The sequence below is a fragment of the Eulemur rufifrons genome, chromosome 16 (assembly GCF_041146395.1).
Source record: "Eulemur rufifrons isolate Redbay chromosome 16, OSU_ERuf_1, whole genome shotgun sequence".
Lineage (NCBI taxonomy): Eukaryota > Metazoa > Chordata > Mammalia > Primates > Lemuridae > Eulemur > Eulemur rufifrons.
The window spans coordinates 66,402,211-66,422,589 of NC_090998.1; the positions used below are offsets into that span (position 1 = coordinate 66,402,211).

General features: G+C 32.2%; 1 protein-coding gene across 1 annotated transcript; it reads left to right on the top strand.

Moving 5' to 3' along the window:
• The first annotated feature begins 9,994 nt into the window (after positions 1–9,994).
• NTS (neurotensin) lies at positions 9,995–20,084 on the top strand. Its single transcript, XM_069491291.1, has 4 exons — positions 9,995–10,178; positions 12,483–12,544; positions 16,696–16,920; positions 19,331–20,084. Exons 1-4 carry the CDS (start codon positions 10,106–10,108, stop codon positions 19,481–19,483), a joined length of 513 nt encoding a protein of 170 aa, XP_069347392.1. The 5' UTR covers positions 9,995–10,105; the 3' UTR covers positions 19,484–20,084.
• The last annotated feature ends 295 nt before the right edge of the window (positions 20,085–20,379 follow it).

Genomic DNA, 20,379 nt, shown 5'->3' on the forward strand with positions numbered 1-20,379 from the left:
GGTACATTTTTTCTATATCTAATGTGTTGATAGTTTTTACTATGAAAAGATGTTGAATTTTGTAGAATGCCTTTTGTGCATCTGTTGAGATGATTATATGGTTTTTGTCCTTCATTCTGTTAATGTGGCATATTGTATTTATTGATTTGCATATGTTGAACCATCTTTGCATCTCAGGGATAAATCCCACTTATAATGGTGAGTGGTTCTTCCAATGTGCTGTTGAATTTAGTTTGCTAGTATTTGGCTGAGAATTTTTGCATTTATGTTCATCAGGGATAGTACTCTGTAATTTTCTTTTCTTGTACTGTCATTATCTGGCTTTGGTATCAGGGTAATGCAGGGCTCATAAATTGAATTTGGAAGTATTTCCTCCTCTTTGATTTTTTTAGAATAGTTTGGGAAGGGTTGGTATTAGTTCTGTAAGTGTTTGGTAGAATTTTACAATTTAACAGTGAAACCATGAGGTCCTGGGTTTTCCTTTGATAGAAGACTTTTTATTACTAATTCAGTCTCATTATTGGTCTGTTCAGACTTTCTATTTCTCCATGATTTAGTCTTGATAGGTTGGATATGTCTAGGAATTTTCCCACTACTTCTAGGTCATCTAATTTGTTGGCATGTAATTACTCATAATAGTCTCTTATGATGTTTTGCATTTCTGTACTATCATTTGTAATGTCTTCTTCATTTCTGATTTTATTTATTTGTTTGTCCTCTTTTTTTTTCAGTCAACTAAAGGTTTGTCAATTTTGTTTATCTTTACAAGAAAACAACTCTCCATTTCATTGACCTTTTCTGTTGTTTTTCTAATTTCTATCTCACTTATTCCTATGATCTTTATTTTTTCTTTCTTCCTTTTACTAACTTTGGACTTTGTTCTTTTTTTGCTAGCTCATAAGGTGTAACATTAGGTTGTTTATTTGTTTTTTTTTTTTCCTTTTGGATGTAGGTGTGCATTGTTGTAAGTTTCCCTCTTAGACCTGCTTTTGCTGCATCCCATAACTTTTGGTATGTTGTGTTTCCATTTTAGTTTGCCTCAAGATATTTTTTAAATTCCCTTTTAAATTCTCCTTTAATCCATTATTTGTATAGGATCATGTTGTTTAATTTTCACATATTTGTGAATTTTTCAAAATTCCTCCTATTATTTATTTCTAGTTTTATACCACTGTGGTCAGAGAAGATCCTTGATATGAGTTTAATATAGAAGTTATTTTAAATGAATAGCACTTAAAGTAAAACTTAGCAAAATTAGTGGAAAACTGCTAAAACCAGACCCTAATGGAAATTTATGGATTTAAATGTTTATATTAAAAAGAGAAAAGGTTTGAAAGACAAATCTTGCAGGTTCTCACTCAGGTATGGGAGCTAAATATTAAAACAATTGACTCATAGAGACAGAGAGTAGAACGGTGGTTACCAGAAGCCAGGGATAAAGTGGGAATGGTTAATGCATGCAAAAATGTTTTAATAATTAGATAGTTACATAGAAGGAATGACATTTGAGAGTACAGCAAAGTAACTATAAGTTAGGGTATACTTTACAATAACTAAAAGAGTAGAATTGGAATGTTCCTAACATAGAGAGATGATAAATGCTTGAGGTGATGGATATTCCCATCACCCTGTTTTGAGGCCCAGAGAATTAAAATCTAAAGCCACAAAAGTAGACAGTTACAGAAATAGGATTCAAACCAGACACTAGCAAAATGGATCTTGAAGCTGAACTCCGTATATATACATTTCAATTTGTCTGCATATCATTGTGAAAAAATTTTTTGAACTAAATATTTGCATTTAAAGATTGTAAGATTTCCATAAAAATATTAATTTCTGAAAAATCCTAAAAATACCTCAGAAGTTTTGTCTTCCAGGGTTTATGTGTTCAGGCACAGAAACATCATCTGAAGCTCAGTAGCAAGCAGATGGCCCCCTTAAATAGGACTTCAATGGAACATGTTACCTGCCTGGTCCTTGTAGGCATTTGAGTATGGTCCCCTGACTTATGACCATGTTCATCCAACTTCAGGCCCAGTGAGGACATAGAAAAAAAAAAAGATGATGATATTACATAGTAAAACAAAAGATTATATGAGTACAGATTCCATGATCTAGAAGCTAAAGGATTTGTGTTTACTGGAAGATAGCAACAGAAATGATCATGCCAAAATCAAGACATTGCACAGAATAAAGGCAAAAAAAGAGAAACTTGTCCAAAAGAAAACCCTGTTTTATAGTGACCTTTTAGATGTGTTCCAACTTGTTGTGTGGATACTGTATTAATAATAGAGAAACTCAGAGAATAAATGAATTTCTCAAAATAACTTAACTGATGTTGGAAAATAACCTTCCCCTGGGAAAAGAAGTGAGGTCAGACTCTGAACAGTTAGGACATGTAATTAAGGGTGGGAAGGTGAAGAAAATTTGTAATCCACTTACAGTGTCTGAGCCTGTGTTTCTTTCTTTGTGAAATGAAAATATAAGACTATTTTCATACAGCTCTTTCTAGTTCTAACATTTTTGGGGTCAATGAATTATGATGGCATTAAAATATGGCCTAGCAAAGCAAAAGCTCATAGCTGGTGTTTCCATTCTATGCATACTAGTGTCTCCACCTAGAGTACAAAGTGGGAAATGTTCTCCTTCCCAGGCAACTGGCTTCTCAGGCTACAACCTTACTTTCTCCCTGATTCTTGGAGCTGTACTTTCTAATTGTCCACTCAGTTAAAACAATTCAATGTACGGAGAACTCATTTACTTTCACATAGTCCTTGTAATGAGATCAAAAGTCTGTATATTTAAGATGTGTAACACACTTAAGCCTGAAAAGAGAGAAAAACATAGTTAAACTGATGAATTAGAATCAAAATTATATCTATTTCTTTTTTTTTTTTTTTTTGCTAAATGTACCTTTAAGTTGAAAGTATTAGCCATTCCTTTGCTTGGCATAATGTTTTCTACAGCATGTTAAAACAAGATTTTCTTTGACTTGTTGCTTGGATCTGGTATTAATGTTAAAAAGATTAGCTGCTGCTTTGGAAATGAAAGCATTCTTCAACCCTATCCATGCTCTGCTCAAGAAGTTCTCTTATCCTTGCTTAAACTCTTTGCATTTCATTTCAATTTTTTAACCTACACAATGGGAATAATATCATCCTGTGAATCCTGCTTCATAGTATGCTATGCTACATGAAATCAAATAAACCTGGCGTAGTGCCTGTCATAGAGGAAGTTTTACATAACTGAATTTCAGGTTTAATCTTTAGATTGGTTTAAGGTCTGTGGTACTGGTTACAGTGGCTGCTTCTAGACTCAGAATGCTGTGTTGTTTACTCTAGTCCTCTGCCTCTGACAACTTGCCAGTATCTAGTCTTTCTGCACAAATTGTTGGAGGCACCAACATGTGGCTTTAACCCACTTTTCCTCAATGGAGACGTACAAAATGTCAGTTGCAATTAAACACAATATTCAAGACTCTTTAAAGGGAATAATTCTCTCATATTACCTAATTTGGCTAGGAATATCTCAGAAAAAGAAAAAATTTGCTTCCTAGGTTTCATTGTTCACAGACTGGAGAATAAAAATGTCCTTGTGAAAGGTGAGGGATATGTAGCTATCCTATAACCATCAGAGAGGGGTGTTTGGAATTTCATTAGTTCATTAATTCATCTCATTATCAATATTTACTGAATGTCTACAATGTAAAAGAATTACTTATGTTCTGATAACTTAGGAAAACAACAAAAAAAATCCTTGCTTTTACTTATAGAAGGCAAAAATAAATGGACAAATAAAGACGATAGAGAATGAATGGGGCGGCAATGAGATGAGTTTTAAAATTAATGTTTGTATCAGCCAGCTATTGCCACAAAAATGCTATATAACAAATTACCCCAAAACTCAGTTACTTAAATCCTTTAATTTCATTTTTGTATGTCTATGAGTTAGGGAGGGTGACCCTGCTTTAAGCTCAGGAATCTCTGCTTCACACTGCAGACTTTCACGTCAGCTGGGACAGCTTTGCTCCCTACGTCCTTCCTCATTTGGGGACTGTCCAGAAAAGATCTTTTTATGGCAATGGCAGCAGAGCAAGAGTGCAAGCCCCCTGCTTAAAGAACATATCATGTCTTTGTTTTCCCACTGGCCCAAGTAAGTTGCATAGCCAAAGTCAAGGTCAAAGAGTGAGTGAGTATATTTCATCCACTCTAAGGGGAGGCAGAGAACGAGTATCTGCCGAATAGTAATCACAGTGTTCGTTGAAAATCTCTTAGGGAAAAGCTTGGCACGATTGCAGAAAATCCAGAAGGCCAATGTGCTTGAAGTGCAGGAACAGAAGGGGAGAATGGTGGGATATGATGGTAGAGAGGGAGACTGAACCTACTTGGCTATGTAGGGCAGAATCAGGCATTTTTGTTCTAAGTTTAAAAGGAAACTTTTAGAGTGTTTTTAAGCAGAGAATGACAAAAATAGATTTACATTTTTAAAAACTTCTCAGGCTACTGTGTGGTGACTACATTGAAAAGATGAAGACTGTTTGTAGACAGACTATTCAACTGGCTATTGCTGCAGTGCAGGGGAAAGATGGTGGCGAGTCGGACCTGGATGATGATAATGAAGGAAGAAAAAGTAGCTGTATTTGAAATATATTTTAGTGACAGGCCGCCACCCAGAGGTTTTGGATAGTGTGATGGTGGAGAGAATAAAATGTAAATGGATCCTAGTTTTTTTATCTGTGTAACTCAATAAATCATGGTTCCAATAACTGAAACCAAAAACACAAGGAGGTATTTCACTTAGGATAATGGTTTCCATTATCCTAAGTGAAGTATTTCAAGAATGGAAAGCAAACACCACATGCACTCTCTAATAATTTGGAACTAATTGATGGGCACACATGGGCACAGAAAAAGTAAAAATTGTTGGAAATCAAGAAGCGGGGAGGGGAGGAGTAAAAACCTACCTAACAGGTACAATGAACTCTATTCAGGTGGTGGGTACACTTATGGCCCTGACTAAAGTATTATAAAAACTATCCATGTAATAAAAACATTTGTACCCCCTTAATATTTTAAAATTTAAAACAATGCTAGGAGGATATTTTTAGAAAAGTGCATGGGGGAATCAAAAGTTTTACTTTGGATTGTAATTTTGCCTAATGAAACTCCAAGTAGAGCTGCTAAGGATGTGATTGCATATACAACTCAGGTCATCACAGACGCAAGTTGGGAGATTATTAAGGAATAGATAGTTTGAAAGCCACGGACATATCAGGATCATTGGGTAAAGATTGTAAATTTAAAAAACAATATGATTAAGGAGCACAAATAATATAAAACCATTACATTCCAAATTTGATGTCTAATATCTTCTTTTTTTTTTTTTTTTTTTTGAGACAGAGTCTCACTCTGTTGCCCGGGCTAGAGTGCCGTGGCATCAGCCTAGCTCACAGCAACCTCAAACTCCTGGGCTTAAGCAATCCTTCTGCCTCAGCCTCCCAAGTAGCTGGGACTACAGGCATGTGCCACCATGCCTGGCTAAATTTTTTTTTTCTATATATATTTTTAGCTGTCCAAATCATTTCCTTCTATTTTTAGTAGAGACGGGGTCTCGCTCTTGCTCAGGCTGGTTTCAAACTCCTGAGCTCAAACCATCCTCCCGCCTTGGCCTCCCAGAGTTCTAGGATTACAGGAGTGAACCACCGCGCCTGGCCTAATATCTTCTGAAGAAGTAAAAAAAAAAAAGAAAGTGTTCAATGAATCTGCTCCTGGTAAGTGGTAGCTCAAGTACATCTGTTCTGTTTCAGATATTGCAGGTACTAGGGAAATTTCCTTAGACTTTGTAACAGATTTTAAAATGAGGGGTAAACTTTTCTTTCAATAAAAATTTATCTCATTTCTTACCCTAGATAATTTCACTAATTTGTAAAACTGAGAAATATAAAAGAAGAAAATTGTCAGGAACATTTTTTTCTGTTTGTTTTCATCTTGCTCAAAAAGGAGACCCTTGTCCTTATAAGGACAAATACCTGAGAATTTCACATAATGGGTAGTGATTTTGTGGGTATCAATTTTTTTTTTTTTAGACATGAGAAGATTATAGGTGAAGTCAGCAATGACTGCAATGTGGAACATCTTTAGTTAAATAGGATAATTCATTAATGTATGAGTTCCAAGCAAAGCATGTGTTATAATTAAAGTTGCAAAATATGGTTTGACTATGGAAATCCATCATCAAATTTTTCAAGTTAATTTACTATCAGAATGCAAGAATAGAGACAGGAAGAGCCGAAGGGAAATGAGCTGGGAATTTGTAAAGATTATGTGCAAAGCATAGTTACACATAGATTGGGAAACTGAACATTTGGTTTACATTTACCTAAATTTCCAAGGTCTGGTTTACACAGCTTTTGTATATAAGATAGTGTATATGAGTGTGGGTGTGTGCATCTATCTATCTGAATGCCTAGAAAATGAACTTTAATTGAACAGAAAAATCAATTTCAGTCACGAAGACTTTGACATCATTGTTTGTTCAGATGAATCAGAGTTACAGTTTCAAATCATTGACTCATTTATAGAAATGGAAGAAACCCACAATTTATCCTAACCACTTAACTGAAGATTGTACATGAATCCAGGGCAATCTTCTCGAATGACTTTTTAAAGTTAACTTTCTCAGTCAGGGAGAAAAAGAATGACTAGAGAAAAGGCTGAGTAACCTGAGTGTAAAGACTCACGTAAAATACAAAGATTAATGAAAACAAAAGAGTTTTAACTGATGTGACTGAAAGAAATGTTAACAGTGAAAAGATGTTAGAAGTTTAATATAATTAGTATTCTAATTCAGCTAGAAAGTATGTATTGAGCATGGATTGCAAAACTTGGAAGACTTCAGAAATACAATGAGTGAGAGTCCTTGCCTTCTGGCAGTTTACAGTTTACCTAAATGGTGTAAACAAACTACTGATGAGCATTTAGCAGAAACTTGGAAGAGTAGAAGTAGAAATGACTACTTTCAGGATTCAAACTTGGAAAGATTTATGGTGATTAAGGCCATAAAATAGAATCTTTAAAAAATGAGAGACAATGTCATAAAATGAGAGACAAGATGATCAAAGGAAGATGGAGGAGAGATTCCAAGTGGTAGACACACTACAGGCCAAGTTTTTACTATTTAGGTATCGAAAGATTGGAGAGCCCAGGAAGCTGTTAATTAGGTATTGAAGCCTCCAAAGGTATAGGAAGAAATCATATGGAACTTAAGAACTACTGTTTCACTGTTCATAAGTTGGTTCTATAGCTTTCTCATGTCCAAATTAAATAAGCTTTTAGACTTCTTTCTAGTTACTAATATTTCAAATGTCTATGTTGATTAGTTTGAGCACTTACCTAATAAAGGTCTGAGAAGTCATGGTAGAAGCTCAGAAATCTATCTATTGTAGAAATGGTGCAATCAACAGACACCTAGACAAGGAACACCCACTTAAAGTTAGTGACCTCAAACTAGAAGGACAAAATAGGAAGATTATCAAAAGGCAATGTTCAAATTCTTTATTAGTCATTTTAAGAACTAGGTATCCTTAGAACAATTTCAGGTTAAAAGCCTTTAGAATAAAAATAGTTCACTCATTGCCACTGAAAGTTGCTTAATATCCTGCATTAAAGGCATCAGTTGGGTACCTCCTAGGGTACTTTTTAAGTATAAAAATCCACACTTAGCCTCCATCCCTAAAACAAATTATTTAGTTGACTTTTCTGCAGTTTAAAGTAGTTAGATTTGGGCTAAAAAAGAAAAGGGTAACACATTAAAAAAAAAAAAAAAACAATTAGAGGTCAGATAAAGTTTATCTACATCATAATTTTACCAGAAAAAGTTACACATCTTTTTTTTATCCAAAGGAAATATGGCCTATAGCATTTATTTGATTTTGAATCATTTGTCTTTAGTTAACACATTTTCCCAATTCTTTCAAATTTATCATATATCTAAAACAATTCTCACGTTAACAATTAATATTCATGTTACATACCTAAAACAAAATGAATTTCCATTATTCATTCTCTTCCTTTTTTTCTAATTAATTAGGAATGAATTTTGTCAACCTTTCCTTGAGCTTTACTTATTGCAGAAATCACTTGGGGAAAATAGGAATCACACTTCGTTTTTACTATTCGATTGCTATCAAACGTTTTAAAACATCATTCTTTGTATTTGCAATTCAAAAGCAGAGAAAACAACTAATTTAAGCATCATGCAAAGAATATATAATTTTCTGGATTTTTTCATCAAGTGGCTTTAAAACGATTCTATCACAAAGATGCTCTGAAAGTGAGAGGAAAGTAAGCACAATACTCAGAATTCCACGGTGATTAGTTAAATGAAAGTAAAAGCCTTTTAAACTTCCATTGTGCCCCCTAATGGTAGAAAAGCAAAAAATATCTAGACTTGTATATATTTCACATTTTGTCAATTAATTGCATTTTATAGAAAACTTCACTCAAGTGAGTAGTGTTCAAAATTGTGTTTTATGTAAGCTCACAAAACAAACTAGAAGTAATAAAAATATAAGCCATTGTTAAATTCCTGATGTTAAATTATATGAGGGATTCTTTGTTATTTTAAATAATTATTAAATGTTTGGACTTACTCCCTTTCTTTAAGCTTAAAGTAAATATGAAATTAATCTCACAGACAGAAAATAAATCAACTCTAATAGAAATAAATATTGATTTTCTCAATTGCTACTACATGATTGATTTATTTAAACATTAAACAAGTCTGAGGCACCTTTAGCTTTAAATATTCACATCCCTAACAGCACTGTCTTTTCAGATCACTCCTTTTATCCTGAAATACCTAATTCAAGAGGAAAGCATCACTCCAAAAGGCATTTTGCTTGATTTTCTTCTGAGAACTCAGAGAAGCAATGAGTATCATTGTGACTCATGAAATACGTAAAGATTCTGTCATAGAAAAGTGACTCTGGTGAATGGTGGGTATTTAGGATTGTCTCCTTTCTAAAAGTACAGTCTCATTTTGGGGGGAAATAGGACTATGACAAAAAAAAAGTTGATGGAATGGTGAAAACCAGGGAGAAGGGATTATAGGAAGAATGGGATATAGCATCAAGAAAGAATCCAAAAAGAGCAGAACAATGTAGACAGAAAAAGAGAAAATAAGCAGGAAAAAAAGCAATCAGTGACACATTTTCACCAGCTAATACATAAATGATTTATAGCTTAATTTTATAAACATGAAATTATTTTTCTAAGACATTCAATCCAAAGTCAGCATATAAAATTCAGTCATTCTCCCAATTATTGACGATAAAAACTTGGATTTGTTAAGAAATAATATCCTATTTCTTGGAGCTACTGTTCTTTCTCTTTTATTGATTTTCTCTCTTTTTTCTAAATTCTTTTGCTTAATTTATATATTATAACCGATTCTCTGCCTATATTTTTTCTTATTCTACCGTGTGTTCTCTAAAACTTATATTAGTTCTGGAATCACGAAACATTTGCTGAGAAGCTTGGATTACCAGAAAAGTACCCTAACTCTTTTAGAACTTCCAAACCTGAGAAATCACTGCTTTCATACCTTCATCTGGAGATTTTGCTTAAATATTAGAAATAACAGATCTCATGTTTCATAGAATCAAAATGACAACTTTTTGGAGGGGAGGGAATGGGAGGAAATGGGGAAAGAATGACACTGAGGGTTCTTTTCCAGTATGCTGTATATGGCTCTGCTTTTGAATGATTCCTTCCGTGCGTCAGAAACACAGAGCAGCAGCAGCAATTAGGGAAGATCGTCACTTTCACTCAAGGTTCAGAAGTGGGGGAGGATAGTGGGGGACAAAGGAGGAAGTGGGGAAAGGAGGGGAGGGATAAAGGTGAAGGCAGGGCACATCCTGAAAAGATAATCCCTGTACAGTCATGACATCATCCTCCTGCTTACATATATATAGGGAATGGCTAGAGCATCCCTCATAGTTCACTCACTTTCAAAGCCAGCTGAAGGCAAGAGGAAGAGCTAAAGAGAGCCCCCTTCCGTGTGTTTCTGACTTTTATGGACTTGGCTTGCTAGAAGGCTGAAAGAGATGATGGCAGCAATGAAAATCCAGCTGGTATGCATGCTACTCCTGGCTTTCAGCTCCTGGAGTCTGTGCTCAGGTAAGTGAAACTGCATTTCACAACTCTCTGAAGTGATTTCTTTTTCCTCTTTTGTGGTGTGTTGCTACTTAATGTATCCAAGGAGAAGAGTCACTCCCTCTTATTCAGGATTTGCTTTTTACTGATAGAAACTGTGACTATCTTCTTTCTCTGTCTTTATGATGATAAGAACTGAGAGATGTATTTTCTCTTTTTAAATATGCAAAGCAAAGAAAAAAGGGATTTCAATTAAATACTGCATGCCCACCTTTGGAATGCAGCCACTAGAGAAAAAATCCACAAAACTTTAATTTGGGGTGGTCATTATCTAATGAGAAGTACAGAGGCGGTGGCTGTCAGTGTGCAAACCCATCATTAAAACCGATTCCATTCAAAATGCTTTCCTCTCATCCTTATTGGATCTCTTAGGATTCAGTGGCTTCTTCCTCCCTTATGCTTATAATTGTCCCCAAATTATCTTCTTAACTGTGTATTTGTGTTAAGATAACAAATAAAGTGAAAATTGATGATTAATACATAAATGAATGAAGCATTATTTGTAGAAAATTATTTCTAGAAAAATACCAAAATATTCCAAGTCTTTTTGAGAATACATTTTACATAGTCTGTCTGTGTGACAAACAGAGATGCTATTAATTTAATCATTTGGTACTTTTGGCATATCATTTAAGTTGATGCAAATTTAATTGGAAAATTAATATTCTTATATTAATGGAAATTATTTGGCTTTAGCATGTTTTGCATATGATAAGGAGAAGTTATATTACTAAATATCTATCAATAACTCACCTTGAATGTAAGATTTAAGTTTAAAGAAGTAACATGAAATATTAAAACTATTGCAAAATGTTCTGATTATGTTTAAAAATATTTGCATGATCACATCAAAGTGAAAAAAAGCTTGGGGATAAATGCAGCAAATGCAATTTAACCTGTTCCTATGCTTTTATGAGTATATCTCATATACATGACATTGAAATGTTTAATTCAAACTCATGTTATAATTTTATTTACATTATGAAATTAAAATCTAGAAGATTTAACTGATTTATGAAAATTTTTAAATTTATTTTAATCATTAGAAAAGGACCTTGAACTTCTAAATTTGCAAATCTTTTATGAGAAAAACATTGACTTTTCTACAGTTGTGATTTTATCTGATAGTTATGTGAGATTAAAGGTATACTTAGAGTATGTGAAAAAAACTGAGCTGTTGTTTAAAAGCACTGTGTTTATTAACTCTTGAAACTACTTGCTGTAATGAACCAAAAGTTATGGGGATTGTGATATATATTGTTCATAAATAATCAATGGAATATGCCATTCATTTTGAAGAACAGATTACTTCTCTAACAAATAGGGAGAAAAGATCTATGTTATGATTTAGTTTCTAGGTCAATTTAACAAATGGTTTCTCCAAGTATGCCGCTTCTTTTCAATGAGTTTATAGTGCAAGGAAGATAGAGTCATTTTTAACTTCTGCCTTGTTTTATAACATATAGGTCAGTGAGTATGAATCAAGCCACTTTATTATCGTGTTTTATAACTTTAACTACTTTATTGTATTTTCTAGATTTTCCTTCTTTGTAAAATTTTAATTAATGGAAACTTAGAATATTCTTAAAAAATAGAGATCTATTTTCAACACTGTTGTAAATATGTTGATGGACAGCTCCATGTTTGCTTAAACAATTTCCTTAATTGCCTATGATAAAATTATGCCTATGCATAATTCCAAATTTTTGCTAATAATACAAAAACAATTCTTTCAAAGTGTGTTTTGTAAAGTAGCATCTCAGACTAAATAAATCTCAGTATCTTTATATCTTAATTATTTTAAAATTACCAGTAAGCAATTCCCTTTGTTTTTTTCTTGAAAAAGTCTCTTGTTCACATATTTTTATTATGTTGTTTTAAAAATATTAATATACATATTTCCTATATATGTAAACTATTGCTGATAAAAATAAACCACTGTAGCATATTTGATGGAATCTCTCTTATAAAATATAATTTTTTATTGACTTTCAAAGATTAAGCAACTCCAGATTAATAGCTCTCTTGGCAAATAATCATATGATTATTTTCTTAGAGGTGCCTCTACTATTCTAGTTGCCTGCTGTTTGCCTAAAATAACACTATAATTTGTTTATTCTAAATACTGTGTTAAATAGAACAAATACATAGGAAAGACATTAAACATCTAAGACCAATTTTTTTGAGATTAATCTAAACTCTGTATATTATGATATAATTATATGGTATGTGATTAAATAGTAAACATGTGGTTTTGATTTTACTCAGATTCAGAAGAGGAAATGAAAGCATTAGAGGCAGATTTATTGACCAATATGCATACATCAAAGGTAACTTTTTCTTTTCTTTAACCCTGGGTGAAAAACATATGAACTTTCATCCTAAACATCATGTCCTTTTCCTATAGTAATAACTTCCCATCAAGATTGAAAAGTTCCTTGGGAGGCATTTCCTTTCTTGGGAAACTTTTCTTTTAGTTCAAAGAAGTTAAGGGCGTTGATATGACAGGGAAAGGAACTATAATGATTATCAATCATCATATTGCAAAGTTAATTAAGTAGTCACATATTATTTATGTGGACATGTAAATGTATTTAAAGGAACTTGTTTCCATATTTTTTAAATTGGGTATGATGAAAGATCACTGGCTTCAACTTAAATGACAACTAAGTGAACTTTTTGCCTTTTCTATTATATTGAGGGAAAGAACAAAAATGTACCTAAATTAAAAATGAAAGTTCATGACAACATATGAAAGAAATGTGGTAGAGAAGAAAGAGCAATAAACTTAAAAATAGGAACTTTGAGATCTAATCCTGAAACTATGGCTTATGAAATAGTTGATCTTAAGCAAGTGGATTAGTTAACATTGCTTACCTTTGTTTCCTTATTTTTAAATGCAGGGGTTGGAGTTCATGATCTAGACATTTACAGTTCTGCAATGTGTGTAAAAATTATTGAACTGCATTCTTCATTGTTTGTCTGCATTTCAGTTCTCCCTATAACAGATGTGTTATCTGTACTTGCTCTCTCTCTTTTTTTCTTTTAATTGAGCCACATACAATTTGGTATTCTGGGCACTATTATTTTTTGGGATCTTGAAAACAAGTTTCCAACCTGGACCTAGGAATAAAACTCTATTAGAATACACATGATTACCATGTTACCATATAACATTGATTACTCAGAGTAAGTCAATCATTGTATTCTAAATGTGAAGCAGTCACCCGATGCAATCGTTTTTATAGCACCACTGTACCAAGGGGGAGAACTCAATAGATGTTATGGTGGAAAAGTAAGTGCACAAAACTGTCTGATTTCTGAAGCTCAAGTTCTGCCATGTTAGGTTCCTCTTCTCTGGTTAAAAGAACATGTTGTAGGTACAATAATACTTAGTATACGAGAAGGATTATGCTTGATAGTGGGAAGGAAAAATATCCATTTTTGTGTGTGAGAGTGTAGGACATTATTGTCTGGAAGCTCACAAAGATATATTTTCTACCATGGTACATAAGAGACATTTTTGGAAACTTTAGGCATATATACATTTCCATAATGGCTCACAGCTACAAAAATTGACCAGATTGAACCCCAATGTTACTCTAATTTGGTAGGATTTTTATTAGGAATGAACAAATTTAGTTTAGTAACTAAAACTCCATGAGTAAATATATTTAACCTATGCTAGCAGAGTCCTTGTTTAACACTCAATCAGAATAGCAATGACTACAATCTCTTCAACTCAAAACTAGGAAGACAATTGAAGTCAATAGTCCGTGACAGAAAATGGGATAGATTAGAATGCTTTGGTGTTTTGGTATAGATTTTTACCTCTATAATAATTTCCAAGTGTACATGGACACATAAATGTCCTAAATAATCTCCGAAATGTGACATAATTTGGGGAGTGCTAGTTACTTTGAGAACATGTGAGAGTAGAGTTGTGATTCCTTCTCTAGCCAAGATACTGCAAAGAAAAAATGAATTAGTATATAGAGGAGTTTCACTTTTCTCTTATGAGAAATATATAGCAAAAGTATAGGCATAATTAAATTTTTCATTTTCATTCAGTCATGGGATATATCTCTAAAAAACAGATCAAAAAAAAATTTGAATTTCAAGGCCTCCTTTTAATTGAGCTAAGTAACCAGGCAACACTAGTCCTTACACATATTTTATGAATATAGTGTTCTGTGGTCAAATTAGTTTGGGGACCATTGGCTACTATATTCAGCACCATTGGAAAGTCACAGTGAATATTTGCATGTAAAAAGCTTGAAGGATACTTAAATTCAAGAATTGAATTTTAAATTTAAATTTCACTTTAAATTTCCTTAAACTCAAATTTTCCAGTTTATTTGAGAGTGGAACTAACTTTTAAAATTAATGAATACAGAACTAGTGTTCTAAGGAACAAACTTCAAAAACCATTAAAATAGCTGATCTCTAAAGAGCTTTCCAAATGTACAGTATACCATTAATGGGCAGGGCATAAGGTATTGCTGCTATGAAATGGAACATTTGCCTCTAAAATAGTCTTCCATAGCAGAAAAATTCAAGCAATGGCTAGATAACTATATTCAAGGGGCATAATAGAAAGAATTTCCAAGCTGTTTGAAAATGTTGTATCTGTAGCGAACATCTTTGTACTAACAAATTTGCATGCTCTTAGGCTAAAATTTTAATCAAAGAGTATGCACACTTATAATTTTAATATATATTGTCAAAACACCCTTCAAGAAGTTATACCAAACTATACCCAGAACAACAAATATTTAGCAAAGGAACACCTGCTTCTCCATGTTGTGGTTACCCTTAAGTATATTCATACTTTTTAAAGTCTTCCTATCTGATAGTAGCCAAATTGAAAATTATTTCATGTATGTCTTTACTATATTTCTTCTTTGATGGGCAATTCTGTGACTTTTCTGTTCATATCACTATTCAAGGTTTACATTTTTTTAAGTTTTTTAAATTAGTGTAGTCACCATTTTCTTTTTGAAGAACTCCACCTGTACTAAGGATATTAACATTTTGTGGCAGCTTTTTCTACATAGCTTGCTTTTGATTTTATTTCAGGATGTTATGTTTCCACAGAACTATTTTACACATTTATGTATTTAAAATTATTTTTTTATTTATAGATTCTGGTTTAGATATCTGCTTAATGATATTTTTCCAGGTTTATAAAATGATTTCTCCTATACATTTGCACAGTATTTTACTTTTACTCATATTTCACTCATCTGGATATTGTTTGGCTATAATATATCAAGAAAGGTTACAATGAGATCCACATCCAGATTTCCTCATAGGTAACTGCCCCAAAGCACTTGAAAGCAAACTTTGCTATATGCTATATAGCCATATGTACTTGGATCAATTTTTGAACATTATACTCTCCTGTGTTGGGTTTTATGTTTATTACTGCTCTATTAATTTACCTCTTTGATTACTGCAAATTTAAAATACATTATAATGTTTGGTAGAGTAATCCTTCTTTATTACCTTTTTATTTTTCTAATTCTTCTTGGTTGTTCTCACACATTCATCCTTTCAAATTAATAATTATTAATAATTAGCTATAATTATTTTGCCAAATCCCCTTCTCCAATTTCCAGTCTCCTCATATTTTCCTAACTGGGACAATGATTTGCATTTGCATTATATTTGGAAGGTAAGTCAGAGAAAATCATCACCTGATATTATTGTTATTGAGTCTTCCCATCACATGTTTGTGGTCATTTAAATTTCTTTTGTTTTTAATTTTTCTTCAGGAAAAAATTATGCTTTCCTTCACTTTTGACCTTTTGATTTTCTGTTAATTTTTGTTAATTATTTCACATTTTGGTTCTTCTTCCTGCTTATGTTTTCTTATTGATTATTGTTGACATGTAAGAGAGTTGTTAATTATGGTAATTATGATTTCACACAAGATATTATTAGAAAAGAAAGGTAATGCCACAAAATATTTTAATTTCCAAATAAATAAATTGGTCAGATGTGATTCTGCCCATGACAACTATTAATGTGTAGAATATATTAACAGAATCACATTATTGTAATTGTTCAAAACTATTAATATCATCTTAGTCCCTACTCCATAAGCTAAAATGTAATAAAAATAAAGTGGTAGTTTTTTAATTTTTAATTTTTTCACCTGTGATATATAAATACATATTTATATACATACATTTGTATTTCTACTGTCACTTATATTTTCTTCCTTGGTTTTTCTGTGTGTGCTTATGTAAGAGCCTATGTATATGTGTATAACTTTATTGCATTCTATTAAATAGAGGATATGAAATATTGATATTATGTAACTTTGTGACATGACTCTGCTAAATTAATAACACTGTATTTATTAGACTAGAATAACAATTATATCCTCAAATGTAATGGTTTAGCACAAAAGAAGTTTCTTTCTTATTTATATAACAGTGTTTTAATTGCAATATATTTTTTTTCTATACTTCAGATCAGTAAAGCAAGTGTTCCCTCTTGGAAAATGACCCTGCTAAGTGTTTGCAGTCTTGTAAATAACCTGAATACCCAAACCGAGGAAACAGGAGAAGTTCCTGAAGAGGAGCTCCTTACAAGAAGGAAATTTCCCAGGGCTTTAGATAGCTTTAGCTTGGAAGCAATGCTGACAATATACCAGCTCCAAAAAATCTGTCACAGCAGGGTCTTTCAACGCTGGGAGGTAAAACTAAAACAAAATACGGATATAATTATAGATATACTATTAATAGGTCTCATTTATATTGATTTTTTTTTATTCTTGAATTTTTTTTTTTATTTCAGCTCATTGTGGGGGTACAAAAGTTCAGGTTATATATATTGCCCATCCCCCCCATCCCCCCAAGTCTGAGCTTCAAGTGTGTCCATTCCCTAGATAGTGCACATCGCACTCATCATTCATTTTTTAAAATCCTGCTCATTATCATAACAGGAAGACCTATAAATATTAAAGAGGAATAAACAATGTGTTGAGGTCAACATTCCTTCAAATCTTCAAAGTGTCTTCAAATATTTGTAGTTTAGTAAAATATTTTTTTCAACCTTAAAAAGAGTATATATATCTTAAGGCAGATTTGAGCCATATGCTTTTATTGTGCTTAAGTGGATGACATGCTTAGGCAATTTTTGGTGGTGGTGACATGTCTAAGAAATTTAAGGAACATTTGCCTAAAATATTCAAATACAAAAGATCCCAAATAAAACTGGAATGATAACGATATATATGCCTATCTTATATTTTTATTTAAACAAAATCCCTATTTTTATTTGCCTAACGTATTCAAATACGAGTGAAAACTTTTGTGTTTTATTCCAGTTTTATTTGGAAAGTTTTGTGTTCTGTGTTTGTTTACAGATAAGTACACATGACTTTGTGTGTATGTGTGTGAAAATGTACTTACAAAACACTTTATAATTAATTGGCTTAATATATTTTGCTCCAAAAGATAAATTGGAGCTTTGAAAAGATACAGAAAAATGTTGGGGCTAAAGAAGGAGTGAGGAGAAGAGAAATAAATGCTTTAAAGGAACAAAAAAAAAAAAAAAAAAAAAGAAATATTTTAAAATTTTCCCAAAAGGGGAAACATTTCTTTCAGATTTCTAAGAGAAATATGCTTAATGTTTTATATTCTAGATTTACACCGACCTTGAGGGTCTGAGGGTGTCTTCCTGGCTAATATAATAAACTTAGGACTGACTACAACAGAGATACCCTGTAGACAAGAGGAAACTCAGGCAGAATTTCTAGTGTTTATTCTAACTGGTAAACAAAAAGATGTTTTACAAATAAAAAACCTGAAAAGGCCATTTTAATTTTACTTGCTGTATTATTCATCCTTTAATTTCAATTTCAGTTAAATGATTTAGTATTTAAAATATTTTAGGCCAACAAAATTTGAAAAGTATAAATTGTAACATAGAAAATTTCGATTATGTGCTATTAATCCAGAAAAAAATAACCTCAATAAACTATTACGCAGACAAATCAAGTGCAAATAAAATTGAAACTTTTTCTATTTTAAATGTTATTGAGTGATTTAAAAATAAAATGATAATATCCTTCTGAGCATTGTACAAGTAATTATAGACTATGCAAAAAGAAACTAAAGATTAAGAAACTAGATTGTCTGACAGTAGCTGATTTTCCTTCTCTGAAATTTAATAGCTGTCGGTTGAAATAAAGTACTTGATGATATGATTTTATGCATATGCATTATAATTTAAAACTTATTCTTCTGTCAATATTTGTTATAGTGACCCCAAAGTTTAGAAGAGAACCACAAATGTGAAGAAAATTCTTGAGCATTTTTAAAAATTTCATGTAAATTATGTGTAAAACTCTGGAAAGAGTTCTTAAGTATTTTATGCTAGTTGAAATTTTTGAGTTAGAACGGTATCAGAAAAAATAGAATTAATTTTAAAATGGACATATTCAATGAGATATTAGGCAATATTCTACATGGAGATTAAATCTCCCCTTAAATTATTGAATCTGAACTTGCTTTTAATTATTAAGCACCACAATCGAAGGAGATTTTCACCATTTAAACAGAGCTTTCCCACACATTGGGTTCAACAAAGTTATGCAGAGCAGGCATTTCTCCTTGTATTGAGAAAATGGATCCTTGGAATGACTTTCAAGTCAAATCAGTAACTGACTATCAACTTCTGTTACCTTTGCGGTCAAATATGGTTTACCAGATTCAAAAATATATTTGTTGCAATATATATTTCATACCATTTTGATCATTCCATCAAATATTAGCCTAAAAAATACTTAAAGGTCTATTTGGTATGTTCCTTCCATTAGAGGGATTAGTGTATAGCTTGAAGTATATAGAAATTTTTATAAAAGGCTAGTCTACTGAACTAGGAGGACACTGAACTCAGAATCAGAATGATCATGTTCTCATCCCATGTCAGCTACCTGATAGCCATCTGTCCTTCGACAAAACACTATTTCTTTGAGCTTCATGTATCTCATTTAGATATACCTTGCTGTCTTAACAGCAAATAAGATAAAAATGTAGAAAAATGTTCTGAAGTGGAGCTTTACTCATGTAAGTTACAGTTATGTTATTTCTATCTTGCAGTTAATTCAGGAAGATATTCTGGATACTGAAAATGACAAAAATGAAAAGGAAGCAGTCATAAAGCGAAAAATTCCTTACATTCTGAAACGGCAGCTGTATGAGAATAAATCCAGAAGACCCTATATACTTAAAAGAGATTCTTACTACTACTGAAAGGATAAATATTTTATTTCCATGTGATTATGATTTATCATCCTTTAATTAAATATCAAATTATATTTGTGTGAAAATTTGATAGGACACACTCATTTTGTTTCTTCTACAATTGTAATTTCTTGAAATCGTTTTACTGCATTAATATAAATTTAACTAAATGTTTTCAAATAAATCTAGATCTTCAGCATGATGTGTTGTGTGTAATTGGAGTAGATATTAAGTCACATATGGCATGTTTTGTAACTTTGCAAAGCACATTATTTAAAGTCACATGTTTGACATTTTATACCAAATTATAAGACATCAAAGCACTACAGTAAAGTCTATCCTACATATCATTAACCCAAAACAAAGTTATAACACCTCTTTAATTATTTGGCTGAATGTTTTATTGAACTGAAAGAGTACACACTGTTTTCAAGACTTACTTGGTTATCTTTCAAATATAGGAATGGTTATGTGGTAAAATAGGACCACTGAAAGAATCTTTAATGAACTGTTGTTAATTATGCCTATTTTAATGCATGAGTTGCAACTGAAATTTTGTCTGTTAAATGAACTTAATAGCTAATAAAAAGACAACAAGCCATTAGAGTCATATGTATCTTTGCATATTTACTTCTGTTAGAAGAGTTACTTTTTACTGACTTATTCCCCTTTTCACATTTTGATCCAGTAAATAATACCTTTATTTTTAACTTCACTGATGTATTTGTGCGACTGATATTTTTCCCAGTTGGGAGGGAATATTTGAGCTATACTTGAAATAACACCTCCTAAGTTTCCTTTAAAATCATATTTATGACATCATAAGCCCTCATAGCCTTTGCATTTCAACATTGCTAGTGATTTTCTTGACTCTCTCTTTTTCAGGGGTCTGGGAAAGACCTCTC